The 24346-nt window shown below is 42.1% G+C and overlaps 1 protein-coding gene across 12 annotated transcripts in view; it reads left to right on the top strand.

Annotated features, from left to right (window-relative positions):
* The window catches only part of TRMT9B (tRNA methyltransferase 9B (putative)), a 58734-nt gene extending 38056 nt beyond the window's left edge, over positions 1-20678 (top strand). For 9 of the 12 annotated variants that reach the window (XM_067022761.1, XM_067022758.1, XM_067022759.1 and 6 more), the window contains 2 exons: positions 2233-2406; positions 10019-12667. In XM_067022761.1, coding sequence (XP_066878862.1) covers positions 2233-2406; positions 10019-11052 — 1208 coding nt within the window. In that variant the 3' untranslated portion in view covers positions 11053-12667. Of the gene's footprint in view, positions 1-2232; positions 2407-10018 lie in introns of all 12 variants that reach the window. The other 3 variants (XR_010838529.1, XM_067022756.1, XM_067022764.1) reach the window with 3 other exon arrangements.
* The last annotated feature ends 3668 nt before the right edge of the window (positions 20679-24346 follow it).

Below are 24346 nucleotides of genomic sequence, written 5' to 3'. Positions count from 1 at the left end.
GCTCCGCAATGGGAGAGGCCACAACAGTGAGAGGCCCATGTACCACAAAAAAAAAAAAAAAAAAAAAGAGAGAGAGAGAGAGAGAAACGAATACAGGATATCAAAGGTATCAGGGGCACTGGACACGTTTCAGGTGATGAGGTCTGAAAAGACCTCAGTCTGCTCATCGTTACCCGATGCTCTCTGAACACGTCCCTCTAGTCCCAATGTTCTACGAACCTGTTTTTCTTAGTATCTTTGAAGTAATTTTCCCTTTCATTTCTCTAAATGTATCCCCTGAGCCAGTTCAAAACAGCAAAAATAATTACAAGATTATTTTTCTTAAAATATGAGCATCATCTTTGACATGTTCAGGATTTCAATTTTTAAATACTTTGTGAATTATATTTTCCCCATGATTGCCCTCAAATATTGGATCCTTTTTTGCAAAAGCATTCTTAGGAACAGTGGCTATGAGATCTAAAATATTTCCAAGACCTCAATCATTTACATTGAAATAATGAAGCTGGAAATCTTATTTTTTATTCACAAGCTCTCCACTGTCTCAGCTGGCATCAATGAATCTTAATTATGCTTCTAGTGTCTCATAATTTTGAATAGCACCTATTAAGGAGGAGTTATCAAAGAGTGTTGCGATGTATTTCAAAAGCAGCAAACTAATCATCTTTGAATAGTGGTAGATATTTTTCAGGCCAAAAAATTTAGAGCTAATGCCATCAGGTAGGGATATCAACTCTAATGACATCTTTAAATATTTCTGAAAAAAAGAAATAGAAGATATGTCTGTGCTAGAATAAAATACTAGGTACTAGATCACAGAAGGCTGTTTCAAGATGATTATTCCTTTATGTTACTACCTTCTTCACCATAGTATCTGTGAGATCTGACTGATCTAAATCTTTGGGCTGTGTAAATCTTGAATTACTTGGGTCTCTGCCACCAGAAAGTGAATGTCAAAAATGGTCTATTTAAGGGACTTCCCTGGTGGTCCCAATGCAGGGGGCCCGGGTTCGATCCCTGGTCAGGGAACTAGATACTGCATGCCGCACCTAAAGATCCCACGTGCCACAACTAAGACCTGGTGCAGCCAAATAAACAAATAAATATATATTTTTTAAATGGTCTATTTAAGAAAAAATAGTTCTTTGTCAGAGTTGTAGTCAGAGTTAATAGAGATCATTTAAAACCTAGCACTGACAACAGACTGGATAAAAAGATGCTGAAATCCTTTTTTCATGCAAATTCAAATTTTAAATTTTTGAAAAGCCTATTTTATTGTGTAAGTTATTTTATCTATACCCATTGAAAAGTTGTTGACAGTAGCCTGCTTTACATAGCCAGCAAGTGATGAAGGTTTGGCGAGATAACACAAGAATAAATGCCCAGAACATGTAGACCTAAACATAATGAAATATGTGTGTGAAGGTAACTTTTGTAAAGAGACTGGACCTTGTCACTAGGATACTAGGGAACTATTATTCTCTGCTGGAGGCCAGCTGACATTTCTTGATTGTGCTATCCTGTTAAGAAAGCCCTATGGACATGACCTCATTAAATATTCAATAAATAATATTTCTGTTTCCCATTTTTGTTTCCTCTTATCTCCTATATAAAAACATGTATGTGCTCTCTGAAGGCTTTTCTGTCTGTTTTTGTGTGTACCTTCAATCCATGTTGTGTTCCGTCTTGGTTAGTTAATACAGGCAGGCCTCATTTTATTGCACTTCCCAGATACTGTATTGTGTTTTGTACCAACTAAAGGTCTGTGGCAACCCTGCACTGAGCCAGTCTATTGGTGCTATTTTTCCAACGCCATTTGCTCACTTCGTGTCTCTGTGTCACATTTTGGTAATTCTCACAGTATTTCAAACCCTCCACCAGCAAAAACATTATGACTTGCTGAAGGCTCAGATGATGGTTAACATTTTTTAGCAATACACTGTTTTAAAGTTAAGGTGTGTACATTGTTTTTGTAGACATAATGCCGTTGGACACTGAACAGACCACAGTATAGTGTAAATGTAACTTTTAAGTGCACTGAGAAGCCAAAAGAGTCATGTGACTCGCCTCATTGTGACATTCGCTTTATTGCAATGGTCTGGAATGGAAACCGCAGCATCTCCGAGGTTTGCCTGTATCGAGTTATTTCTATTCCCTGTGATAAGACAAAGTAACCGACAATGTTCCACTTTCCATTAAGGACAGCGTGTAACACAGCTTTTTCTCTTGCAGGTTGTGGAGCTGGAAAGTATCTTAAAGTGAACAGCCAGGTACATACCCTGGGCTGTGACTACTGCGCGCCATTGGTAGAGATTGCGCGGAGCAGAGGATGTGAAGTCATGGTATGCGACAACCTTAACCTCCCCTTTAGGGATCACGGCTTCGACGCCATCATCTCCATAGGAGGTAAGGCAGCCCCGTCACACACTGACTCTTCACCATGAGAATAACGTTACCTGGTTGAAGCTGCTCTCACAACTCAACATCCATGCTTCGTAGAAAGATCTATGTAAATTCATTTTATCTAATTTTTAAAAATATTGCAACTGAACTATTTAACTAAGTTCAAGTGTACGTATGGTGGTACATACGATTGTTTTAACTAGTTCAACCCTCAAACTGTTGTTTTCTTCTTTTTGATGACTCATTCCGATTTCTTTCACTTCCGAGTAAGAAAGTATTGGAGGAATTGTACTCATTGAAAATAGTACTTTGTTCTATTGAAATGAAGCCAGATTCTTTCAACGTGAAGTAGATGTTTAGAAGTCCTATTACCTTTTCCAGGCCACAGGGGTGCCCTTTATTAGCAGAATATTGTAGGACTAAGGCACTGAATGTCACTGGAAGGATGTCACCAACCTGCCACTCACCGTACAAAAGTCGCTGGGGAGGATGGTCCCACCTGGTCCCAGATTGCATTGTTTTTATAGTGCCACTCTGCTCTCTTACTGCCAGAGGTTGTTCATAAATCTGGGGAATACATTCCTCATATTCTCCCAACAAGTGTGCTCATAAAATATGCAAGCCCAAAATGCAAAGAAACAGCAAAAATCCATGCTTGAAATATACACAGGTAAGGGTCATTCTACTCCATACATATAGTCCTGAAACTTAGTGTGTTTGTCCTATTTAAGTATGCTGGGGAATCATGTTATTTAAGGAAATCTTGTGGCAAATCCTTTCCCAAAGAAAAATCTTTTGCAGGGCAAATTATTTCCTCCAACACACTTAAAAAAAATTAATGTATTTGAATATAACAAGCTCTATCAAAGCAAGGTGAATCTATATAAAACTGACTGCCGCATAAACATATGGAATAAGACTGTTTGCTCCGTCCTGGAATAGATGAGAAATCGGTATTTCCACCATTAGCTGGGGACTGTATCTTCGCATAGTGAGGGGATGCCGCCTTGGATGCCATAACCTTGGAACTAGTTAGGACTGGCAGGAGGTGGTTGGCATGGAAACCTGCTCTTTGACAGCCCTACTTCTTCGCGTTTGAAACTGTTAGTCCATTTGGTTTTAAGCATTAAGAGAAGGGATTATTGTTGAACCAAGCAACACTATACAATGCTCTGAATCTTTAGTAGGAAGAATTTTTGGTCATGCCACCTAAAGAACCAGAAATTGGAGGGAGGTCAGAGAAGTGTATTTTTTTGCTCTTCTATTGTTTACTTTAGTTGTAGAGGCTATACAGCTACCTACAAAAAGGCTGTGCTGTTGAACCACTGTTGCAGGTGTGGGGTTACTGACCAACTTTCTTACTTTGGGGAAATGCTCCATGTTGTACATGGTTAAATCCTTGTTTTCTTTCAGTTTAAGTCTCCCGCCCACAGAGGAAATGGAGCACACCTGGTTGCCATCTTCCAATGAAAAATGCTTCCTTAGGTGGAAACCCAGCATGTGTTTTTATGACTTGTAACTATAAATTAATGTGGTACAGTCAATTTCCAATTAGATTTTACATTTAAAACTATATTATGAGAACTTTCAATAAACCGTCTCTCCTATGTCCATATATATTTACTTCCCTACTTAGAATTCTGTATGTTGGCGTTTCTTGCTTAACATGAAGAAATATAGTTTTAAATATATAGTCTTCCATGTCACTTAATAATGAGACGGTAAGCGTCATACCTAATTATACATTCCTTATGTTTTCCTCACAGATTACAAAAAGAAACAGTCTTTCTGCTTACTTTTAGAATAGTATGACGTGTCTGGAGAGCTGATTCACTTTGTTTTTTTGTTTTTTTTTTTTTTTTGCGGTACGCGGGCCTCTCGCTGCTGTGGCCTCTCCCGTTGCGGAGCACAGGCTCCGGACGCGCAGGCTCAGCGGCCATGGCTCACGGGCCCAGCCGCTCCGCGGCATGTGGGATCTTCCCGGACCGGGGCACGAACCCGCGTCCCCTGCATCGGCAGGCGGACTCTCAACCACTGCGCCACCAGGGAAGCCCCAATTCACTTTGTTATACAGCAGAAACTAACACACCATTGTAAAGCAATCATACTCCAATAAAGATGTTAAAAAAAAAAAGAATAGTATGACCAAAATTTTATAAAAATTTGTTCATCTATTGAAATAGTGTCAACCAACTAACTATTCGTGCCAGCGGTTCTCAACTTGCAGTTACACTGTGCCCCCCCCCCCCAGGCGATGCCTATGTCTGAAGACAGTTTTGGTTGTCACAACCGGGTATGTGTATGTGCTGCTGTCATCTAGTTGCTGCCTCCCCATCTCCCACAAGAAAGAATCATCTAGCTTGTTTACAAACGCCAACAATGCTGAGGTTGAAAAATTCTGCTTCATGCTAAACCCATGGATTCTGAATGCCTCCAGTTAGATGAGACAAACACCCTTGAAAAATTAAATAACAATACATCATAAGATCCCAAGATATAACAGAACTTTAAAGATGATCTTGTGTAATTTCTGATTCTGGAGTCCAGTCATTGAATTCTACCTACCCACTTGTTCAATTCAACACCCTATCCTACAGGATACATCTACTGAGTACTACTTTTGCCTTTAAATTGTGGTTATGAGTTTTAAACAACAGGGGACATTTTTATCCTTTAAAATTCAACAGTTTCCTGACATTGATAAAATTCATATAAATATATGTTTAGGTCCCATTTGGGTTACATTTACAATGTTTCTTAATAGAACATGTATGCATAGGCACGTATAATACATTTTATATGTAATGAAAACTTCATTTGTAAACTTTTTCTTTTTCAAAAGCATGTGGCTTAAAAGTCACTTAGTATTATATGTTAAATATAAATATAAAATATAATATGAAAGATTCAGATATTTCCTGGGTGAATTTATGGTATTAAAATGGATTATCACATAACAAATATTTCAGGAATGAAAAATATAAAGATGTTCTTCCTTAAAAACAAAACTTCTGGGGACTTCCCTGGTGGTCCAGTGGCTAAGATTCCACACTCCCACTGTAGGGGCCCTGGGTTTGATCCCTGGTCAGGGAACTAGATCCCACATGCCACAACTAAAGATCCTGCATGCTGCAACTAAGACCCAGCACAGCCAAATACATAAATAAATATTTTTAAAAAAAACAACTTCTGAAGCCAAGAATCCTGAAATGTTGAAGACCTATAAATCTGATAAAAAGAAATTACTGTATTAAAATAGTCCTGGTTTAATGGCGTTTTTTGTTTAATGGCCAAAACACAAGAATACAGTCGATTCTCATTATTCACCGTGGTTATGTTCTGTAATGTCCCATGAACACTGAACTAACAAATACTGAACCATTGCTCCCAGGGGAAATACAGGATTAGGTTCTTGTGAGCCTCTGGTCACAATACTTTTGTCAACTAATCAACACGTCATCTTGCTTTATGTGCGTTTCTGTTTAAAGATGACTTATTTAATTTTGAACTCATGCCAGCAGCACTATAACACCCAAAAGGAGCTCATCTAACTCACATATTTTCTCTGTAAGGCACATCGCAGCCTTACGGCTTACGCACCCAAGACAGCACTTCCACCCGGTGCTGGGGCAGGGCTGTGAGGGATCGTCAACAGAGAGACCACCAACAAACACCAAAATGCGAAAACACACGGCACCAAACAGACTGTGAAAAGGACACTTGTTGACAGCACCAGAGCTGAGACAGGAAGGCAGAGCGTCTCCTTGCTGGACCCCAGCTGGGAATGTGTGCCTTGGGAGGCTCAACTTTTTGGCTGTTCTACGCATGTCAAGGAATGACTTCGAAAATGCTGAGCGTACTGAGTTCTGAAGTCACGAGACAATTTTAGCAAGTAGGCAAATTAGCAGATACAGAATCCACAGATGACGAGGATCACCTGCCTTTAGAAAACACACCCATGGAAGTTCCAGAGGGAATGAGGTGCAAGTTATGGGGGACTTTAACGGCCAGGAGTAGTCATAGATGTGAACGTTAGTACTGTCCTAAGTCTTACTCGGCCCTGACTTCTCTGCCCCCTTTTAGCTCACTGACCATGACACTACTTCGAGAAGTGTAAGCTTTCAAACTGACCATTATAAAGGGCCCTTTATTGGGGGACGGGGATTGGGGAGAACAGCCTGACACCTAGCGAAGTAAAATAATTGGTCAAAGATCACAAGGCTGGTCACTGGTAGATCTAGGACAAAATACACTGGTGTCCTGTTCTTTAAATGCATTTGAACCTAATACCTCTTGCGCTGCTGCACGGTACAGTAAGAGAAACCAGGGTTTGTGCACTGCTGATAGGAAAGCGAACCTGATTGGGAACAATACAAAGTGTGCCTCTTGTATAATCTTCCTTTGACGCCGTTAGCCATATAATCGTCTCATTTTAGGCATTTACTATCTCTCTGTGGCAGGTAAACTAAAGAGATTTATTTGCCTGAAACCATTACTAACCTCTGGATTATGCTGAGGTTACAGGAGCTGTTTCATCTTCTCTGTTCCCTCACTACTCATATCTGAGCAGTAGTGTCCAGACTTTCCTGAGAGCTAATTTCCTACCTGAGATAAGTGATAGGCATATGTGTGGAAAAATAATTTGATGTTTCATCTTGACACAGTGTGTTAAACTCTAGAAGCTAACAGACTAGTGCTTTCTATATACTGTTTGATAAAAATATGCCTAATAACCCACCTAAGACTAGATACAGGCAGTCCTGCTTGACTCTCACTTTAACTTTGCAAAGACTTCAAGTAAAATGATGACCTATAAGCTGCTTTTTCTTAAGCATACACAACAATTTCATATTATATTAACATTATTAAAAACTATAAGCAATCATTACTACATGTCAAAATTGCACCACACTAAGTGAAGTCAGTCAAAGACAAATATGTGATATCACTTATGTGTAGAATTTTTTTTTAAATGATACAAATGAACTTATTTACAAAACAGAAACAGACTCACAGATTTAGAGAACGAACTTCTGGTTACCAGGGCGGGGAAGGGTGGGGAGAGGAATAGTTAGGGAGTTCGGGATCGACATGTACACACTGCCACGTTTTAAGATAGATGACCAGCAAGGTATATATACCTTGTGTATAGCACAGGGAACTCTGCTCAATATTCTGTAATAAATAACCTAGATGGGAAAAGAATTTGAAAAAGAATAGATACATGTTTATGTATAATCACTTTGCTGTACACCTGAAACAAACACAATATTGATGATCAACTATACTCCAATATAAAATTTTTAAAAAGAAAGTATACCGCTTTCTTTACCATTCTTCAACCCAGAAAACAGTTGTGACATAATTCTAATAAAAATCTTTATTTAGGAAAAAAAATTCATCATTTTTTTGGGGGGAGGGTTTATTTTATTTAAAAAAAATTTTTTTTTATTGGAGTATAATTGCTTTACAATGGTGTGTTACTTTCTGCTTTACAACAAAGTGAATCAGTTATACATATACATATGTTCCCATATCTCTTCCCTCTTGCGTCTCCCTCCCTCCCACCCTCCCTATCCCACCCCCCCAGGTGGTCACAAAGCACCAGTTGATCTCCCTGTGCTATGCGGCTGCTTCCCACTAGCTAGCCACCCTACGTTTGGTAGTGTATATATGTCCATGCCACTCTCTCACTTCGTCACAGCTTACCCTTCTCCCTCCCCATATCCTCAAGTCCATGCTCTAGTAGGTCTGTGTTTTATTCTTGTCCTACCCCTAGGCTCTTCATGACATTTTTTTTTCTTAGAGTCCATATATATTTGTTAGCATATGGTATTTTTTTTTCTCCTTCTGACTTACTTCACTCTGTATGACAGACTCCAGGTCCATCCACCTCACTACAAATAACTCCATTTCGTTTCTTTTTATGGCTGAGTAATATTCCATTGTATATATGTGCCACATCTTCTTTATCCATTCATCTGTCGATGGACACTTAGGTTGCTTCCATGTCCTGGCTATTGTAAACAGAGCTGCAATGAACATTGTGGTACATGACTCTTTTTGAATTATGGTTTTCTCAGGGTATATGCCCAGTAGTGGGACTGCTGAATCGTATGGTAGTTCTATTTGTAGTTTTTTAAGGAACCTCCATACTGTTCTCCATAGTGGCTGTATCAATTTACATTCCCACCAGCAGTGCAAGAGTGTTCCCTTTTCTCCACACCCTCTCCAGCATTTATTGTTTCTAGATTTTTTGATGATGGCCAATCTGACCGGGTGTGAGAAGATATCTCATTGTAGTTTTGATTTGCATTTCTCTAATGATTAATGACGTTGAGCATTCTTTCATGTGCTTGTTGGCAATCTGTATATCTTCTTTGGAGAAATGTCTATTTAGGTCTTCTGCCCATTTTTGGATTGGGTTGTTTGTTTTTTGTTATTGAGCTGCATGAGCTGCTTATAAATTTTGGAGATTAATCCTTTGTCAGTTGCTTCATTTGCAAATATTTTCTCCCATTCTGAGGGTTGTCTTTTGGTCTTGTTTATGGTATCCTTTGCTGTGCAAAAGCTTTTAAGTTTCATTAGGTCCCATTTGTTTATTTTTGTTTTTATTTCCATTTCTCTAGGAGGTGGGTCAAAAAGGATCTTGCTGTGATTTATGTCATACACTGTTCTGCCTATGTTTTCCTCTAAGAGTTTGATAGTGTCTGGCCTTACATTTAGGTCTTTAACCCATTTTGAGTTTATTTTTGTGTATGGTGTTAGGGAGTGTTCTAATTTCATACTTTTACATGCACCTGTCCAATTTTCCCAGCACCACTTATTGAAAAGGCTGTCTTTTCTCCACTGTATATTCTTGCCTCCTTTATCAAAGATAAGGTGACCATATGTGTGTGGGTTTATCTCTGGGCTTTCTATCCTGTTCCATTGATCTATATTTCTGTTTTTGTGCCAGTACCATGCTATCTCGATTACTGTAGCTTTGTAGTATCGTCTGAAGTCAGGGAGCCTGATTCCTCCAGCTCCATTTTTTGTTCTCAAGATTGCTTTGGCTATTCGGGGTCTTTTGTGTTTCCATACAAATTGTGAAATTTTTTGTTCTAGTTCTGTAAAAAAATGCCAGTGGTAATTTGATAGGGATTGCATTGAATCTGTAGATTGCTTTGGGTAGTAGAGTCATTTTCACAATGTTGATTCTTCCAATCCAAGAACATGGTATACATCTCCATCTATTTGTATCATCTTTAATTTCTTTCATCAGTGTCTTATAATTTTCTGCATACAGGTCTTTTGTCTCCTTAGGTAGGTTTATTCCTAGATATTTTACTCTTTTTGTTGCAATGGTAAATGGGAGTGTTTTCTTAATTTCATTCTCAGATTTTTCATCATTAGTGTATAAGAATGCCAGAGATTTCTGTGCATTAATTTTGTATCCTGCTACTTTACCAAATTCATTGATTAGCTCTAGTAGTTTTCCGGTAGCATCTTTAGGATTCTCTATGTATAGTATCATGTCATCTGCAGCATCATTTTTACATGGAAAATACTAGCCTATAAATGTGTAGGTTTACGCGTGTATATACGCACTGAGATCTAGTTTCTTCTTTTTCAGTCATACATCATTTTTCTACAAAACAAAGAAGAATCAGAGCAATAAAAGAAATGGCCAGGGTCTTAGTTCCTGGAGGCCAGCTGATGATTTATGTTTGGGCCATGGAACAAAAGAACCGGCACTTTGAGAAGCAAGACGTGCTTGTTCCATGGAACAAAGCCTTGTGCTCCCAGCCCCTCTCGGAATCCAGCCAGCCTGGGAGAAAGAAGCAGTGTGGGCATCCAGAAAGAAGCCATCCCTACCACCCTCCCTGCTCTGCGTGTCGCTGTCCTGTTTATTTTAAGGGGTGCTGTGATTCGAGGCGGTCCCATAGCGTGGACTGTGACTCTGCTCTGGCTGGCACCTGCTGTGCAAATATTTCCAAGGAAAGCGAGGTAGAAAATGGATTCTATAACACACTGGGGAAATCTTTTCGTTCCTGGTTTTCCTCTAGATCTTTGGATGAATCAACTCTGAGGAAGCAAATTGAAAAAATGAGACCCTTGAAAAACACAGAAAGTTGGGCCAATAGCACGATATCCACCCAGCCTTCAAGACACTCAAGTTTCGACTTAGATCATCCAGAGCCATTTTCAACAGGAGAGCAAAATTTAGATGAGGAAGTGTTTGTGGAGACTTCTCAGAAACACCTGGAATGGCTGAGAGCACCCGCCACACACAGACACCTAAATGGAGACCATCCAAGAGGTGTGAGGAGAAATGGAGATGGGAATTTTCTGGGTAGCACCGATACCAAGGAGAATTGTATGGATGCAGGTAACTTAGAAGAGGGTACCCCTTCTGCTAGTAAAATATGGAGGAGGATTTCTGCAGCTGATTCCAAAGATTCCAACCCAGATGATACCATTTCTGTCGAAGAACAACAGCCCAACATTTTGGATTCTGGTGCCTTTATGCGCTATTACCACGTGTTTCGAGAAGGCGAGCTCTATGGCCTGCTGAAGGAGAGTGTGTCGGAGCTCCATATTCTGAGCTCTGGGAATGATCATGGCAACTGGTGTATCATTGCAGAGAAGAAGGAAAGTTGTGATTGATTGGATCATTTCAGGCATCTCCTCCAAAAGATGAACCCCATTCTTCTCACTGGGTTTGTGATATGGTCCCCTGAATGGGCATCCAATTTCATCATTTGGTCTGTATTTAATCCATTTATATTTCGGTCTATAGAGACTATGAATTCATCATCTGTTTAGTCTATAGACAAGCACAGTGCTTGGCATCTGAAGCATCTGACAAAGAGTATTTGTGCTAAATGTTAATATAAGATATCTGAAGAAGCAATATAACATGAACTTCAATACAGCTGAATTACTATAACAATACATGTGTACTGTTTTTCAGTATTATATAGTGATTTCAAAAGATTCTGCTTTTAAGTATACCTTTTAAAAACATCATTTGTATATAGGAAGGGGGTAAGTCCTACTTCTCTGGTTATAATTTAGATCCGTGTGCAAGATAATAGGTAAACTCTTACAACGGCACAAATGTAATTTGAACCATGTGATAAATTATTTCGTTGCCAAGGCCTTGCTTCTATTTAAAGTCTTCAGAAAGGTGAGAGACGGTGGAGAGAGACAAGAAGGGTTCTGAGAACTTTTCTAGATGATAAGCGAACTTGCTTCAAGATAAGTAAATAATAAGGTTTTTGATGTTGCTCAGAGGCTTTAAAGGCACTGTCAGCAAGCAGAGAGTGGAGTGTGTGGCCACCGGGAAGTTGTTGCAACTTACCCAGGTGGTATTCTTCCAACCTTATTAGAAGCAGGAATATCCAGTTACGGCAAGACCAAGATTGACTAATGAGTTTTCATCTGGAGTGATGCTTTACTTATGCATTGAAGGGATACTTGAGAAATGAGAATCTGGTTGAAACAGTGCTTTTTATTGGTTCTCAAAACAAACAGATCATTAAGGTACAAGACATTTGGACTTGGTGGAGGACTGATTGTTGGATCTTTAAAAATAATATCTGGGCATTTATTTTATTGAAAGGGACTACATTTTAATAGTTATATTAGGGATTTAGGTAGAATCAAGTCCTATTAATTAAACGTTCAATTTCTGCCACTTTATAGACAAACGAATAGCTGGGCACTGTCTGGTCACCACATCTGTTTACATTTAACCATGGGTCTGTTTAAATCCATGTCGTGGATCCTGAGACACAGATATAATTAGGAGAAGCAAAAGTAAGTTGACCCAAGAATACAGTTTCAGGCAGTTCCTTAATGAGGAGAGAATCAACACTTGACAAAAGGCTTTTTACTGTATGGACCACTGTAGTAAACCCAGAGGAATCCCAATTCTGTTTTGTTTTCCACTGAAATTACTAAAATAGTATAAGATTTCATTTGTGTTGGGCTTATTTTTCCTTTCGGTAATTGTGTTCTAACTTAAAATAATAATGCTACTTTCAAAGAAATTTAAAGGATTTTTTAAAAATTTTTATTTATTTATTTTTGGCTGCATTGGATCTTCGTTGCTGCACATGGGCTCTCTCTAGTTGCAGCGAGCAGGGGCTACTCTTCATTGTGGTGTGCGGGATTCTCACCGCGGTGGCTTCTCTTGTTGTGGAGCACGGGCTCTAGGCTCATGGGCTTCACTAGTTGTAGCACGCGGGCTCAGTAGTTGTGGCACACGGGCTTAGTTGCTCCGCGGCATGTGGGATCTTCCCGGACCAGGGCTCAAACCCACGTCCCCTACATTGGCAGGCAAATTCTTAACCACTGCACCACCAGGGAAGTCCTAAAGGATTATTTTTAATGTGCATCTGAAAAGTACTGGTGTTTACTACTCTCTCTTGGCTTCGAAATAAGATTGCATCATCACCTTTTCGTTTGATGAGGTTGTCGGGTAGAAATGAGATCTATGATTTATATTGTTCGGCACACAGTTTGCATTAGAGGGACGATGAAAACAGACATAAAAGTGGAATATAAATTAAAATTTAATTTAATGTCTTACATTTCTTAAATGAGGACATTAAGTCATGAGAGTGTTAGTGGGGTTTTTTTGTGGAAAGAAGTGTTCTCAGAGTCAGAGACATTCTTAAAATTAAGGCTTGATGACCTTTTTATTATGAGTGGATTTTTCCTCTCCTTGAAGCCTGTTGTCACATGTATCTTTAATCCCAGCCTTGCTGCTAGAAATCTGTTTCAAGTCAGGGCTTTCTGGTGGTAGCCCACCACTTACATGAAACTCAAGTTTATTAGATGGCACCAGAAAAGCTTCGAGCAAACCTATATGAGCAACTTCCTACACACACACACACACACACACACACACACACACACACACACACACACCACTTTGTATAAAATGACTCTCCAGAATAGTTCTTGAGAGAGGAATATTTTCACATAATTTTGACAGGGCTGTAAATTAAGAAAACACTAATAATAGCAATCTTTCGCCCTTCATCTGCCGAGCACAAGAATTCTATTCATCCAGACATTATTTTGTATGCAAATATTTGACTTTGTGGTTGATAATATCTCTTTGGTATTCATGTGCAAAACACTCTTAAATCTAACTTCTGCCTTTGGAGATATATACATACATATATATGTATAAATCTCCATGGATATATATGGATATGGTATATCCATATACTTCATATATACATGATATATATGCCTTTGAAGATCCAACCTAATGTAAATATCTTGATCATTTAAAATAAATTTTGTTCATATTAGGACTGTCCTTAAAAGGAAATACAAATAAGTGAGTTTAAACATACACAGGTTATTTGTGAGCATTCAGTCGGCCTCAACTTGCTCTGTTATAGATTTTGCTAATCTATCTGAAGTACATACTTTGAAAACTTAGACTCCGTGATTAATACTGGATCAAAGAGTGTCTTTCCTGTTCATTCCCCTTTACTTGTTGGCATCACTGCAGAGTCCCGCTATCTGAAGTGGAGGGGGGCATGTGCGGGGGATTCCTGGAAGGGCCTTAAAAACCTCTGCTGGCTTATTGATGCCTCACTGGTCTACTTGAGGAATTCCATAAACAGTCAAACGATTTGGGGGAAAGTGCGTTAACGTGGACAAAGGATGCAACCAAGCGAGTGGCCCATTCAAACTGTTATTTTTAAAATTGTCACCAAAGTGATTAAATGACACCAGCAAGTCATGGTAACTAACAAACCATCTAACACGTCTTGGATTATCAATTTCGTTTGTTCTTCCCTTCTCACCACACATCCCTACATACAAGATGGTGTGTTATTTCTGTTTTTAGTTTGCCTTTCTGTGTCCTTCCAAATTCTAGATGTCTGTATTTCCTCTGGGTTTTAACTGACCGTCAATTGAATGGGCAAAAATTGGCAGTAATCCAGACAGAAAATAATCCAAATTTAAATCAGCTAGGAATGTTAATGTACTTGTATATTAATGGCCATCAAAAGAATAAGCACTGGTGGATTTTTTAAAACTAAAAGTGGGCTTCCCTGGTGGCGCAGTGGTTGAGAATCCGCCTGCCGATGCAGGGGACACGGGTTCGTGCCCGGTCCGGGAAGATCCCACATGCCGCGGAGCGGCTGGGCCCGTGAGCCATGGCCGCTGAGCCTGCGCGTCTGGAGCCTGTGCTCCGCAATGGGAGAGGCCACAACAGTGAGAGGCCCGCATACCACAAAAAAATAAAAAAAAAAAAAGTAAATGGGTTTGGATGAGGATAGAGGGTCTAACCCAATAGTTGTTGATCTCGGTAGGGGAGGATATTCCTTAAAAATGAGTTGTGAGCACTCAGTTTGGGAGGGAGGGGGAAATGGGGTATAACCACTGGCCAGGCAGCTGCAGTGTGGGAACAAATTAGGGCAAACCTGAGCATGTCTCTCCTGTTGTGTAGGAAATATGAAATAATAACAGCAGCTAACTTCTTAAATATCTAACATGTATTATTTTATCTGTAATCCTCACCATTGCTAAGTATACTTATTGCTCCCACTTTGCAGATTAGGAAAACTGAGTCAGAAAGAAATCAATTAAATTGCCCAATGCCACATTCATCTAGTAAAGGGCAAGGCTGAGTTTCAAACCAGGCAGTCTGCCTCCCAGCCTGTGTTCTTACCCACAACACTGTATACCCCCAGTCATGGTGCAAGGCGGATTATGAGAACATTTCAAGGGAAGTGTGATTATCCCCTTTCCAAATAAGCTTTAGTAAGGTTAAGCAAAGATTTCACAGTTAGACAGTAACTGGACAGGAATCCCTTATATATTTCCCCCTACCTTTTATATTAACTTTTTTCATTTGTAATTCTCTTTCCATTTGATTTTAATTAAAAAAAATAGTAACAAAATGCTCTGTGATCACTTTTATCCAACTCTTCGATCCCCTAAAAATTGGTATTATTGCTTTCTCATTTTATAGGTGAGAAAATAGAGGGCTATTCAGATATTTCATTCCTTCTGTTTGTTCACTGAACCCTGTTATGTGCCAAATACATAGGATAATAAGGCAAAGAATATCAGGTGTATCGAGGATACACAGACTATTAGAATTAACTGAGCAGAAAGTGCCAAACTGCAGCAGTTTTCATATTCCTTGTGCACCTACTACTGCATTCTATTGGTTTGCTTGAGAAAAGCAATTTACAAAAACCCCTCTTAAGAGAATCTCAATGCATATGAGCATATTTAAGGCCTGCCCTAAAGTAAACTGGGATTTGATTTAACTGAGCTTGCCCTCAACATGGTAACATCCTCTAGCACAAGCATTCTGTGGAATACATTTCAGAAAATAACGCACCCAACAGAGTAAAATGCAGACTCTTTAGGATGGCCTGCACATACCCCCCTTCATAAATTCTCTCAAGTATTTTTCAGCCTCATCTCTTGCAATTGCAAACATTTTTTTCTGTTTTGCAATCTGCTGTTTTAAACAACAGTTTCATTAGGATTTACATAATGACAAGTAATTATCACATCCCCTGGATATAAACTTGAATTTTAAATGCCAATTGTAATCCTTCTCCAAAGAAAACTGCATGAAACAGACTTCATTCTGTTAATTCAAAGGGCATCTGAGATAAGTGTCATCACACACCCAGCCAACAGATGGAAAAACCACGGAAGTGGAAGGGAATTACAGAAGCACCAGCAGACCTCAAACCAGAACACTCAACTCCCCTCATCCCGATCCTAACTCAAATTTATGATTATTGGTTTGATATTATAGACTCCATATCTGCAACCTCAAATATATACAAAACTGGAGTGGGAATATTTCAAAAGAACTCTTACCAACTAAGGATTGAAATGATAATGCCAATAGAAAGCATTTGGCATGGTATGGGGAATGCAAACACGGAAGCCTAAGAGAGCTAATCAAAGAGCTCACTGTGAACTGCCCTATTTTTTATTCACCATGGTCCTCCAGTATGTGATGCACTCGTAGGAATGTGAATCATTTCAGTTATAACCCACATTCTGTTCCCCTCCAGAAGCAGGTCTTTCCCAATTGATTATGCCTTGTCATCACTCTACCTGGGTGGGAGCAGAGCTATAATGTAATCTATATGGCCAATCCGATGGACCGCTTGTGAGTTGATTGTCAAACTGGATCTCTCATGGGGCAAATCAATATATATTTTGTCTCTCCTTCAACTGGCAAAAAAATATAATTTACCCAACCCACCTGATTATTAATTAATCTACATGTAAATATATATATATATATATTTTTTTTTTCTCCACACAAAACATTTGTTCTTCTCTGGATATTACCTCCATAAAGAAAAGACAGAGGGTCACTGTCGTTAATCTGTAGCCAGTGTAACTGAATGTTGAATTCCATGAAAAATTTACATTTATATTTATGCTCGCCCAGAAGGGAATTTGGCTGAATGACAGGCATTTCTCTAATGAGCTAATAATACCACTTCCATTAGATTTTCTATTAATGTATGTAGATGGACACCATTAAGTAAAGGTTTGCTTCTCTATTCTACTTATTTACACAGAACGCTGGCAATACTTAAGGCTCACTAATATGGACTCCAGTGGAATTTCTCAGATACTTTGAATATGTATGTAAAAACTGTCCCATTTTCTTTAGATGTTCTCTTAAATATGTATTATGTAAATATATATGTATGTATATTCCTAGACATCTAGTGTTTGCTGTCACTAGTGACCTTCTTACGCACTTGTAAAAACGTTAAATTAGCAATTACAGTGGAAATGTATTTCATTGAATAGATTTTGTTTTGGGGAAATATGAAGAGAATTGTCATATATTATTGTGCCTCCTCTGGTGTTGACGTGTATTTGTATCAAAAGTGCAAAAATCCTTTTCTTCTACAATATAGTTAGTTACTTTAGCTTTTCCCAGATGAAGCTAGCAACAGTTCTAAAAGGACAAGTTGATATACATCAAATATCGTGACGGTTGTACTAACTTGGAGGTATTTTATTTGCATTCGACAATAATGTTTAGGATCTTCTGTAGTAGGTATTATTAAAAATAGTGTAATTTGTATGCCTATGAAATGTATAAGATAGTTTGTTATGTCTAAGTGTACTTTAAAAAATGTTACTAGATGAACAAAATTCTGCCTTTCATCTCCACTCTTGAGTGTGACAGGACAGGTATTACCCTCTTTCCATTCACACAGGCACCTCTCCTTAGACTCCACAGAACTGGGCGAATTTGGATTTGGATTCTGTTAGCTTTGTCTAAAAGAAACGAAGCAAGCCATTTAATAACAAAGTGTCATTAAGGGGTTAATAAAGGGATATTATTGACTAAAGCAAAAAGATATCTTTTAAGATGAATAAAGATGTATTAGACTATCGGACAGTGGGCATGTGTGAAAATACAGTACTAATATTGAAAAGCATCATTTTTTATGTTATTGGAATGCAAGCACTTTTACTCTTTTTCCTGACCTGCTCTGTCTGCAGGCTGTCAGCTCATTATCAGAGTTCGGGGCGTGACGTAAAAGGGGACTGAGGCCAGCACTGCTGTGGCTCCCACGCAGCTCAGCAGGGCCGCGTTCAAGCAGCAGATGGTGCCCTGGCGGGTGCAGCCGTGACCCCCTCCCATCCCTTCAGCATCTCCCCGAGCAATGGAAGAAGCTACGGCATCTCCCCGAGCATCCGTGTGCTGACGAAAACTGATGATGTGGGCTTGGTCCTTGGAGTTCACTGATCAAGGGTTAAAACGAAAACCACCAGTGACCAATTATCTAGCCATCAGTTACTAGCCCAAGCGTGGCTGCTTGGGAGACAAAAATGAAAAGTACCGACGACAAATGAAATACACTCTGTGCTCATCTTTTGGCAAGAATCAACAAAGCCTCCATCACGCACTATGCACTCTTTGGCAGATATCTCTCAGCTTAGAAACATCACTAGTTCTTGTCTTTATAAACCATCACTTCTTCCATCTTTGTGCTCATCTTGCATTTTTGAAACATCTAAGTGTAAATTCAGCTTTAAAAGCTCTATGTGTAACGGGTTTGTTAGCAGTTTTTAGAGTTTTCTCGATGGTTAGAATCAGGAGGAAATCACCAGCTTCAGTGCCTGCTTTTTACTGTATGCGTCACTCCCCGCCCGGTCCTCAGGGGCAGGGCACAGAAGACAGTCCCCATGACGACGGTGTACCTGTAAGCAGTCTCAGGGGGTGGGAAACTGCCAGATGCTTGAGCTGCCAGGGACCTACGCTGTCACTGACTCCAAGAAGGAGGGACTTGCCCCAGCCAAGAACCAGACCTGCCCTTCCCACCACACCCCACTATATTCCTTTGGGGGGTCTCGGCCCTTGGCATCCATCCAGGTCTTTGTCACACTGCAGCCCCCAGCTCAGGTCCCATCTTCAGGGAAATCACCCCGATCCCACGGCTCCCCGTTGATTTCATCTTCACCATCCTACAGCCCTGTGCATTTAGGATAATTGACAGCACTGCTTTTCCATACTCACCTTTAGCAATGAAAAAGCCTTCCTGCATCATCCATGATTCTGTCCCTTATGTTTCTCCAATTAAAAAAAACAAAACAAAACACGGCAAGTTGACTAACACCTTTCCAGCTCCAGTCACTTTTCTACCTAGTGTCTTTCTTCTCCATGTCACCCCCAACCCTGATCTCCAGAAACCAACCCTCATTTGCCATTTTAAATGGCCCACCTAAATGGCTCTCCCACCCACCGGCGACTCCAAGCCTGGCTTCTGAACACAAGAAAGGAAGAGTCCAGCTCTGGCTGCTGGAATTCCACTCCTGGGATCAGCTGCCTATGGAGGGCTGTGTCTCAACTTCACTGACTCCCTGCATTTTGAGTCTCCTCCCAAGATAACTTCTCCTCATAGATCCCGTACTTCTAAGTCCTCTCATCCTTCTCGAAGACTCCCAGGTGGGAAGAGTTACGTGTTCACTTATTTGTGAGACTTTTATTTGAGGACTGATGACAACTGATGCTGTGGACTTGGTCCTCGGAGTTCACTGATCAAGCGTTAAAACCGGCAGTGACCAATATTTAACCATCAGTTACTAGTTTTTTCTTTCTCTTGAGGAGAAAGAGGCCACAGTATTTGGCTAAATATACAATGAAGGGCATGAGAGTTGGAGATACAAAGGGAAATCCCTTCCTTCCCACAAGTCACTCCTGAAACATCAGGGCAGCCAGACCTTCGTGTTCAGAGCTCCCTTGCTCCAGAGGAGAACGGGACCATGAACTGAACCCCATCCACGCCTCTGAGAGGCCAGGGCCCCCAAACGGTTGATCAATGGAGATGCCGCATTAAGAGGAAGGCTGGAGCAGCCCCACTAGCAGGGAGCCAGTTGGGGCCCCCAATGCTGCCCCGGGGGTGGAAGGAACCTGCCTGGGGGTCGCCCCACATGTACCGTGAGCCTGAGCACTTGCCCCATGTTTGGGAACCTTGGCAAAGATTCCTGTGCCCAGGCTTCGGGCTTGGCATAAAGTGGGTGGAGCTGCAACTTTCAAGTGGCACAGCGGGGCCATTCCCACGGGCCTTGTTCTTGCGCCGTAATGAGAGACCACCACCCCCGTGCCCCGGACAAGGCGGTGGGCTGCCTGTACGCATCCTCAGCAGAGGCACCTGAAAGTTTCCCATCCAAAGAAATGCAGCTGGATCCCCAAAGTTCCATGAAACGAGCTGAACTCCACGTGAAGTTGACCGTTAGGGTGTCCTCATCCAGTCCCACACCCCTCTGTGTCATTAACGGAGGACCTCGGTGTGTGAGCTGAAGTGACCTGCGCACGCCATGCAGGAAGCGCTCCCTTGCTCTTAGGAGACGGCACAGCCATCCTGAAGAAAGGCGCGCATTTCACCTTGTGAGGCCTCAGCCTCAGAAGTGGGTGTCTGTGGGGAACCTGCCTGGTTTTCCCTACCGTGACACGTCGGTACAGGCAAACCGCGTTTTGTTGCGCTTCACAGATATTGCATTTTTCACAAATTGAAGGTCTGTGGCAACCCTGCGTCGAGCAAGTCTGTCTCCGAGCCGTTTTTGCTCATTTTGTATCTGTGTCACATTTTGATAATTCTCGCAGTATTTCAAACTTTCTCATTATTACTGTGTTTGCCGTGATGATCTGTGATCAGTGATCTGTGATGTTACTGTGGCAAAAAGATTATGATTCACGGAAGGCTCAGAGGGTGGTTAGCATTTTTTAGAAATAAAGTATTTTTAAATTACATTATGTACCATTTTTTAGACATGATACTATCGAACACTTAACTGACTACAGTATACTGTAAACGTAACTTTTATATGCACTGGGAAACCAAAAAAATCTGTGTGACTTGTTTTATTGTGATATTCACTTTATTACCATGGTCTGGAACGGAACCCACGGTATCTCCGAGGTCTGCCTGTAACTGATTCACAGTGAGTGGAGTAACCACCCCAAGAAGGGTACTGAAAACATAGCAACAGAAAGTGCTATTTTCTCCATCATTTTAAAGATGGTGCTTTTAAAACTCTCCATGTCTTTTGTGTTGGACAATTTTTAAACAATTCCTTTAGGCAAGGAGCTATCTAGGGACTGTTGGCGATCTTATGGGGATAAGGGACAGTCCCTGGTCCTGCAGAACTGAAAACTGGCAGGAGAGAGAAGATGTGCACAGTTCTCTCTTTCTGGAATATTCTTCCACCCCCCACTTGGCCTGACTTAACTGCACGTCCACCTCAACTTAAATGTGCCTTTCTGAGGTCGGCCCATGCTGACCCAGACCAGACACTAAGTCATGTTCCTTCTCTACGTTCCCAGAGCCGTGTGTAGCCTTCCTCTGGAAACTGCACACACACATTACTTCCTCAGCATGTTCTTTCTCTAGCAGAGTATCCGCGCGGGGAGGGCGGGGACTCTGTCTCCCCTTCCACTGCAGAAACTTACAGGCCTGGCAGGGTGCTGGCCCCGACAGGAGTGCCCAGGAAGACGGTTCGCTGTTGCCAGGCTCAGGGCAGGAGGGGCTCCCAGAGGAAGCTGCAGAGAACCACGGGGCCCCGGGGTAGAGGAAGGCTGTCTAAGGGAAGTGGTACAGGCTGGACCTTAGAGGGTGGCACATGGACAGGTGAGGAGCTTAGGGATTTGGACAATGGCGAAGAGGGCGGAAACTGACGAAGGAAACTGACGAAGATGATGATAACAGTGACGGTGCCCTTTATCGCCTGGACACTTTGTGCCGAGAGTTTCATTACTGTCACACCGACCTGAGGGGAGGTGTCGCTGGGCCCCGCGAGTAGAGGTGGGCACTGGGAACTAAGAGGTCAGGTCACCTGCCGGAGTCAGGGTCCTCTGCTTTGCACTTGGGCTTGTCCGTGCAACGCCCTGGTTCTACCCACTCGGCGGGGAGGCCGCTGCTGCCAGAGGGAGAAAAAGGCAGGGAAGACGAAAGAGCAGGTGGCAGCTTTGATTCTCATAAGCCTCGAACACCTCACTAGGGGGCTGGGCTTCCACCTAGAATGCTAGAGAGGCTGGAGGATTTTCGAGCAGACGCTTGGCCAGAATACTGTGGAGCAGTGCGCAGGTGTGGAGGGAGGGGCTGAGGTGGAGGGTCCACGGCGGGGGCAGAGGCGCAGGGCGGGGCTGGGCCAGTAGGTCTGGAAATGAAAATAAGATACGTGCAGAGCTCAGAGAGGATGGGCGAGAATCTGATTAGAGAGCCAGGGAGAAGAAAAGGAGGAAATGGCTCCCATATCCCCCCTGGCTGCCCAGGAAGCTGGGAACAGAGCCCAGCCGGGAGCTGGGAGGAGAGGCCCTGCAGCGAAGGTGGAACTAGGGCGCCCTCTTCTGGAAAGTAAAAGCCGGCTGTGCACCGTGCTGTCAGCCGCGGCCCAGCACCACCTAGAGGTCTTTCCAGAACCGGCTGATGCTGAGTCATCACTAACTTCCAAACACTTGGTAACTAAGAAGCTGGTAACCAGGTAGTAATTCAGACAAGTCTGTGCAGAGACGAGAGGCTGTCCAAGCCAGCTGCTGCATCTTCTAACGCATACCACCTCACACTTAGAAGCTGTTCAGTGATACCAAAGAATCACACTCGACAGAAAGTAGAAGAGAACATAGTCTGTGGAAGAAAAATAAAGGCAGGTCTCCCGGGGAATGTTAAAATACGTGCAGAGTTGATAGAGGACTGAAATCGTGATCTTTAGCTGCTAAGGCGACACTGGAATGCTTAAGGCTATCAGCTGTTGAAATGTGGAAGGTTTGAACAACTTAAGAACATTGCACTTAAGAATTTGCAATTTGGCAAAGAGAAGAGGAGGACAAGGAAACTGGGCTGCACCGGTGGGAGGCGACTCGGTGGGAGGCCTCCGGGGCTTCCTTGCTAGATACGCCTCAGCACCCAGCTCGCTAATTTCCACATCCATCCCATGACAGACATGTGTCCTGGGCCACTGACAACGCCAGTGAAATGGCTGCTCTGGCCTGAGAGTCATGAGAAGAAAACTGTCGGCAACCTTCCAGCACCTACTGCTCGGACCCCATTCCCCTCCAGTCTCATCTCTTACTCTGCTCCCCTGTGTCCGCAGCTCTGGCCTTACTGCCTCCTTGCTATTCCTCAAACATTCCAGGGCTCAGGGGCTCCGCACCTGCTGTTCCCTCTGCTGGGTCCCGGAAGTGGAAGCAATGTTGCCTTCGCTTCTTTCCAGCTTTGGCTCGGATATCACGTTCTCAAGGTGGTCCTCCTGATCAACCCATTTAAACTTCCGCACACATACACACTCCCTAGTCCCCCTCCATGCTTCTTTTTTTCCCAAAGCCCTCACCATCTTTAAATATTACATTTTACTTGTATATGTTATCTGCTCCCCACTCCCCAAGATGCAGGGCTCCAAGAGGACAGGGATTCTGCTCTGTGGTTTGGTTTTCTGTCCGCTGCTCTATCTCCCACACCAAGAACAGTGCTGGGTCCGAGGCAGTCACTCGATAACTATCTGATGGGTTCCAGTGAGTCAGGTCTTGGCTCGGCAATACCCAGCGTTCACCCCCATGGAGACTACGTGACTGACCTTGGGCCAACTGGGCTGGGCCGGGGGTACACCTGGCGGGGGGTTCCCTGCAGCCTTTAACGACCTACATCTGACTGCTCCTGTTTCCTCCTTTCCCAGGCTGGGGGAGGTCCGTGTGGAAGCGAGAAAAAAAAACACACTTTGCCTTTCACCTCCGCAGGAGTTTAGAGTTGGAAAACCGAGAATTGGGTGCCTCGATTTTTGGATTTTGAAGAGATGCCCTTTCTCAACCTCTGAGGGTGATCCCCGCCCCCCCCCCCCCCCCCAGCTGGCTGCCTGGGAGACGGTGCTCAGGACACAAGCGGAAAACTATAGTGAACACGGCAAGCTTGGACCAGGGGGAGATAAGAGAGCAAATGGCTTCCTTTCTCTGAGGTGTTAAGCCTCCCCTCCTAGGTTCTATCTCTTGCTGCTGTTAAGACCGACGGCCTTAACCAAATGGCTTGACCCATCCTGAGCCTCAATTTTCTCATCTGTACAATTTCTTCACCTGTAAACTCAGGTTAATGGTTAACGGTGCTGGCCAAGCTGAATAAGATACAACCTGCGTTTGAGTTTCAAAGCATCAGGAAAGGGAATAGCTGTCAAGGAAGGCCGCAAGCACAGGGTCAAATGTAACACCCTCTCCAAATAGGTGGCCCAAACACCTGGTTTTAAAGGACAGGCAGGACAAGAATAACTGGTGAGTAATGATGCTGAGACATTTGTCCTGTTCTTTCTAATTGTAAAAAGAAAAACATTAGAGTTTTGTATTGAATAGTAAAAAAAGAAATGAAATTGAAAGAAATAGAGAAAGCAAGCATTTGTAGCATCAACAGATCAAATTCCAAACTTCTAGTTTATACGG

Source organism: Kogia breviceps, chromosome 20, assembly GCF_026419965.1.
Source record: "Kogia breviceps isolate mKogBre1 chromosome 20, mKogBre1 haplotype 1, whole genome shotgun sequence".
NCBI classification, from domain to species: Eukaryota; Metazoa; Chordata; class Mammalia; order Artiodactyla; family Physeteridae; genus Kogia; species Kogia breviceps.
The sequence above is the reverse complement of the archived record's forward strand: the minus strand, read 5'-3'. Positions and strand labels throughout refer to the sequence as shown.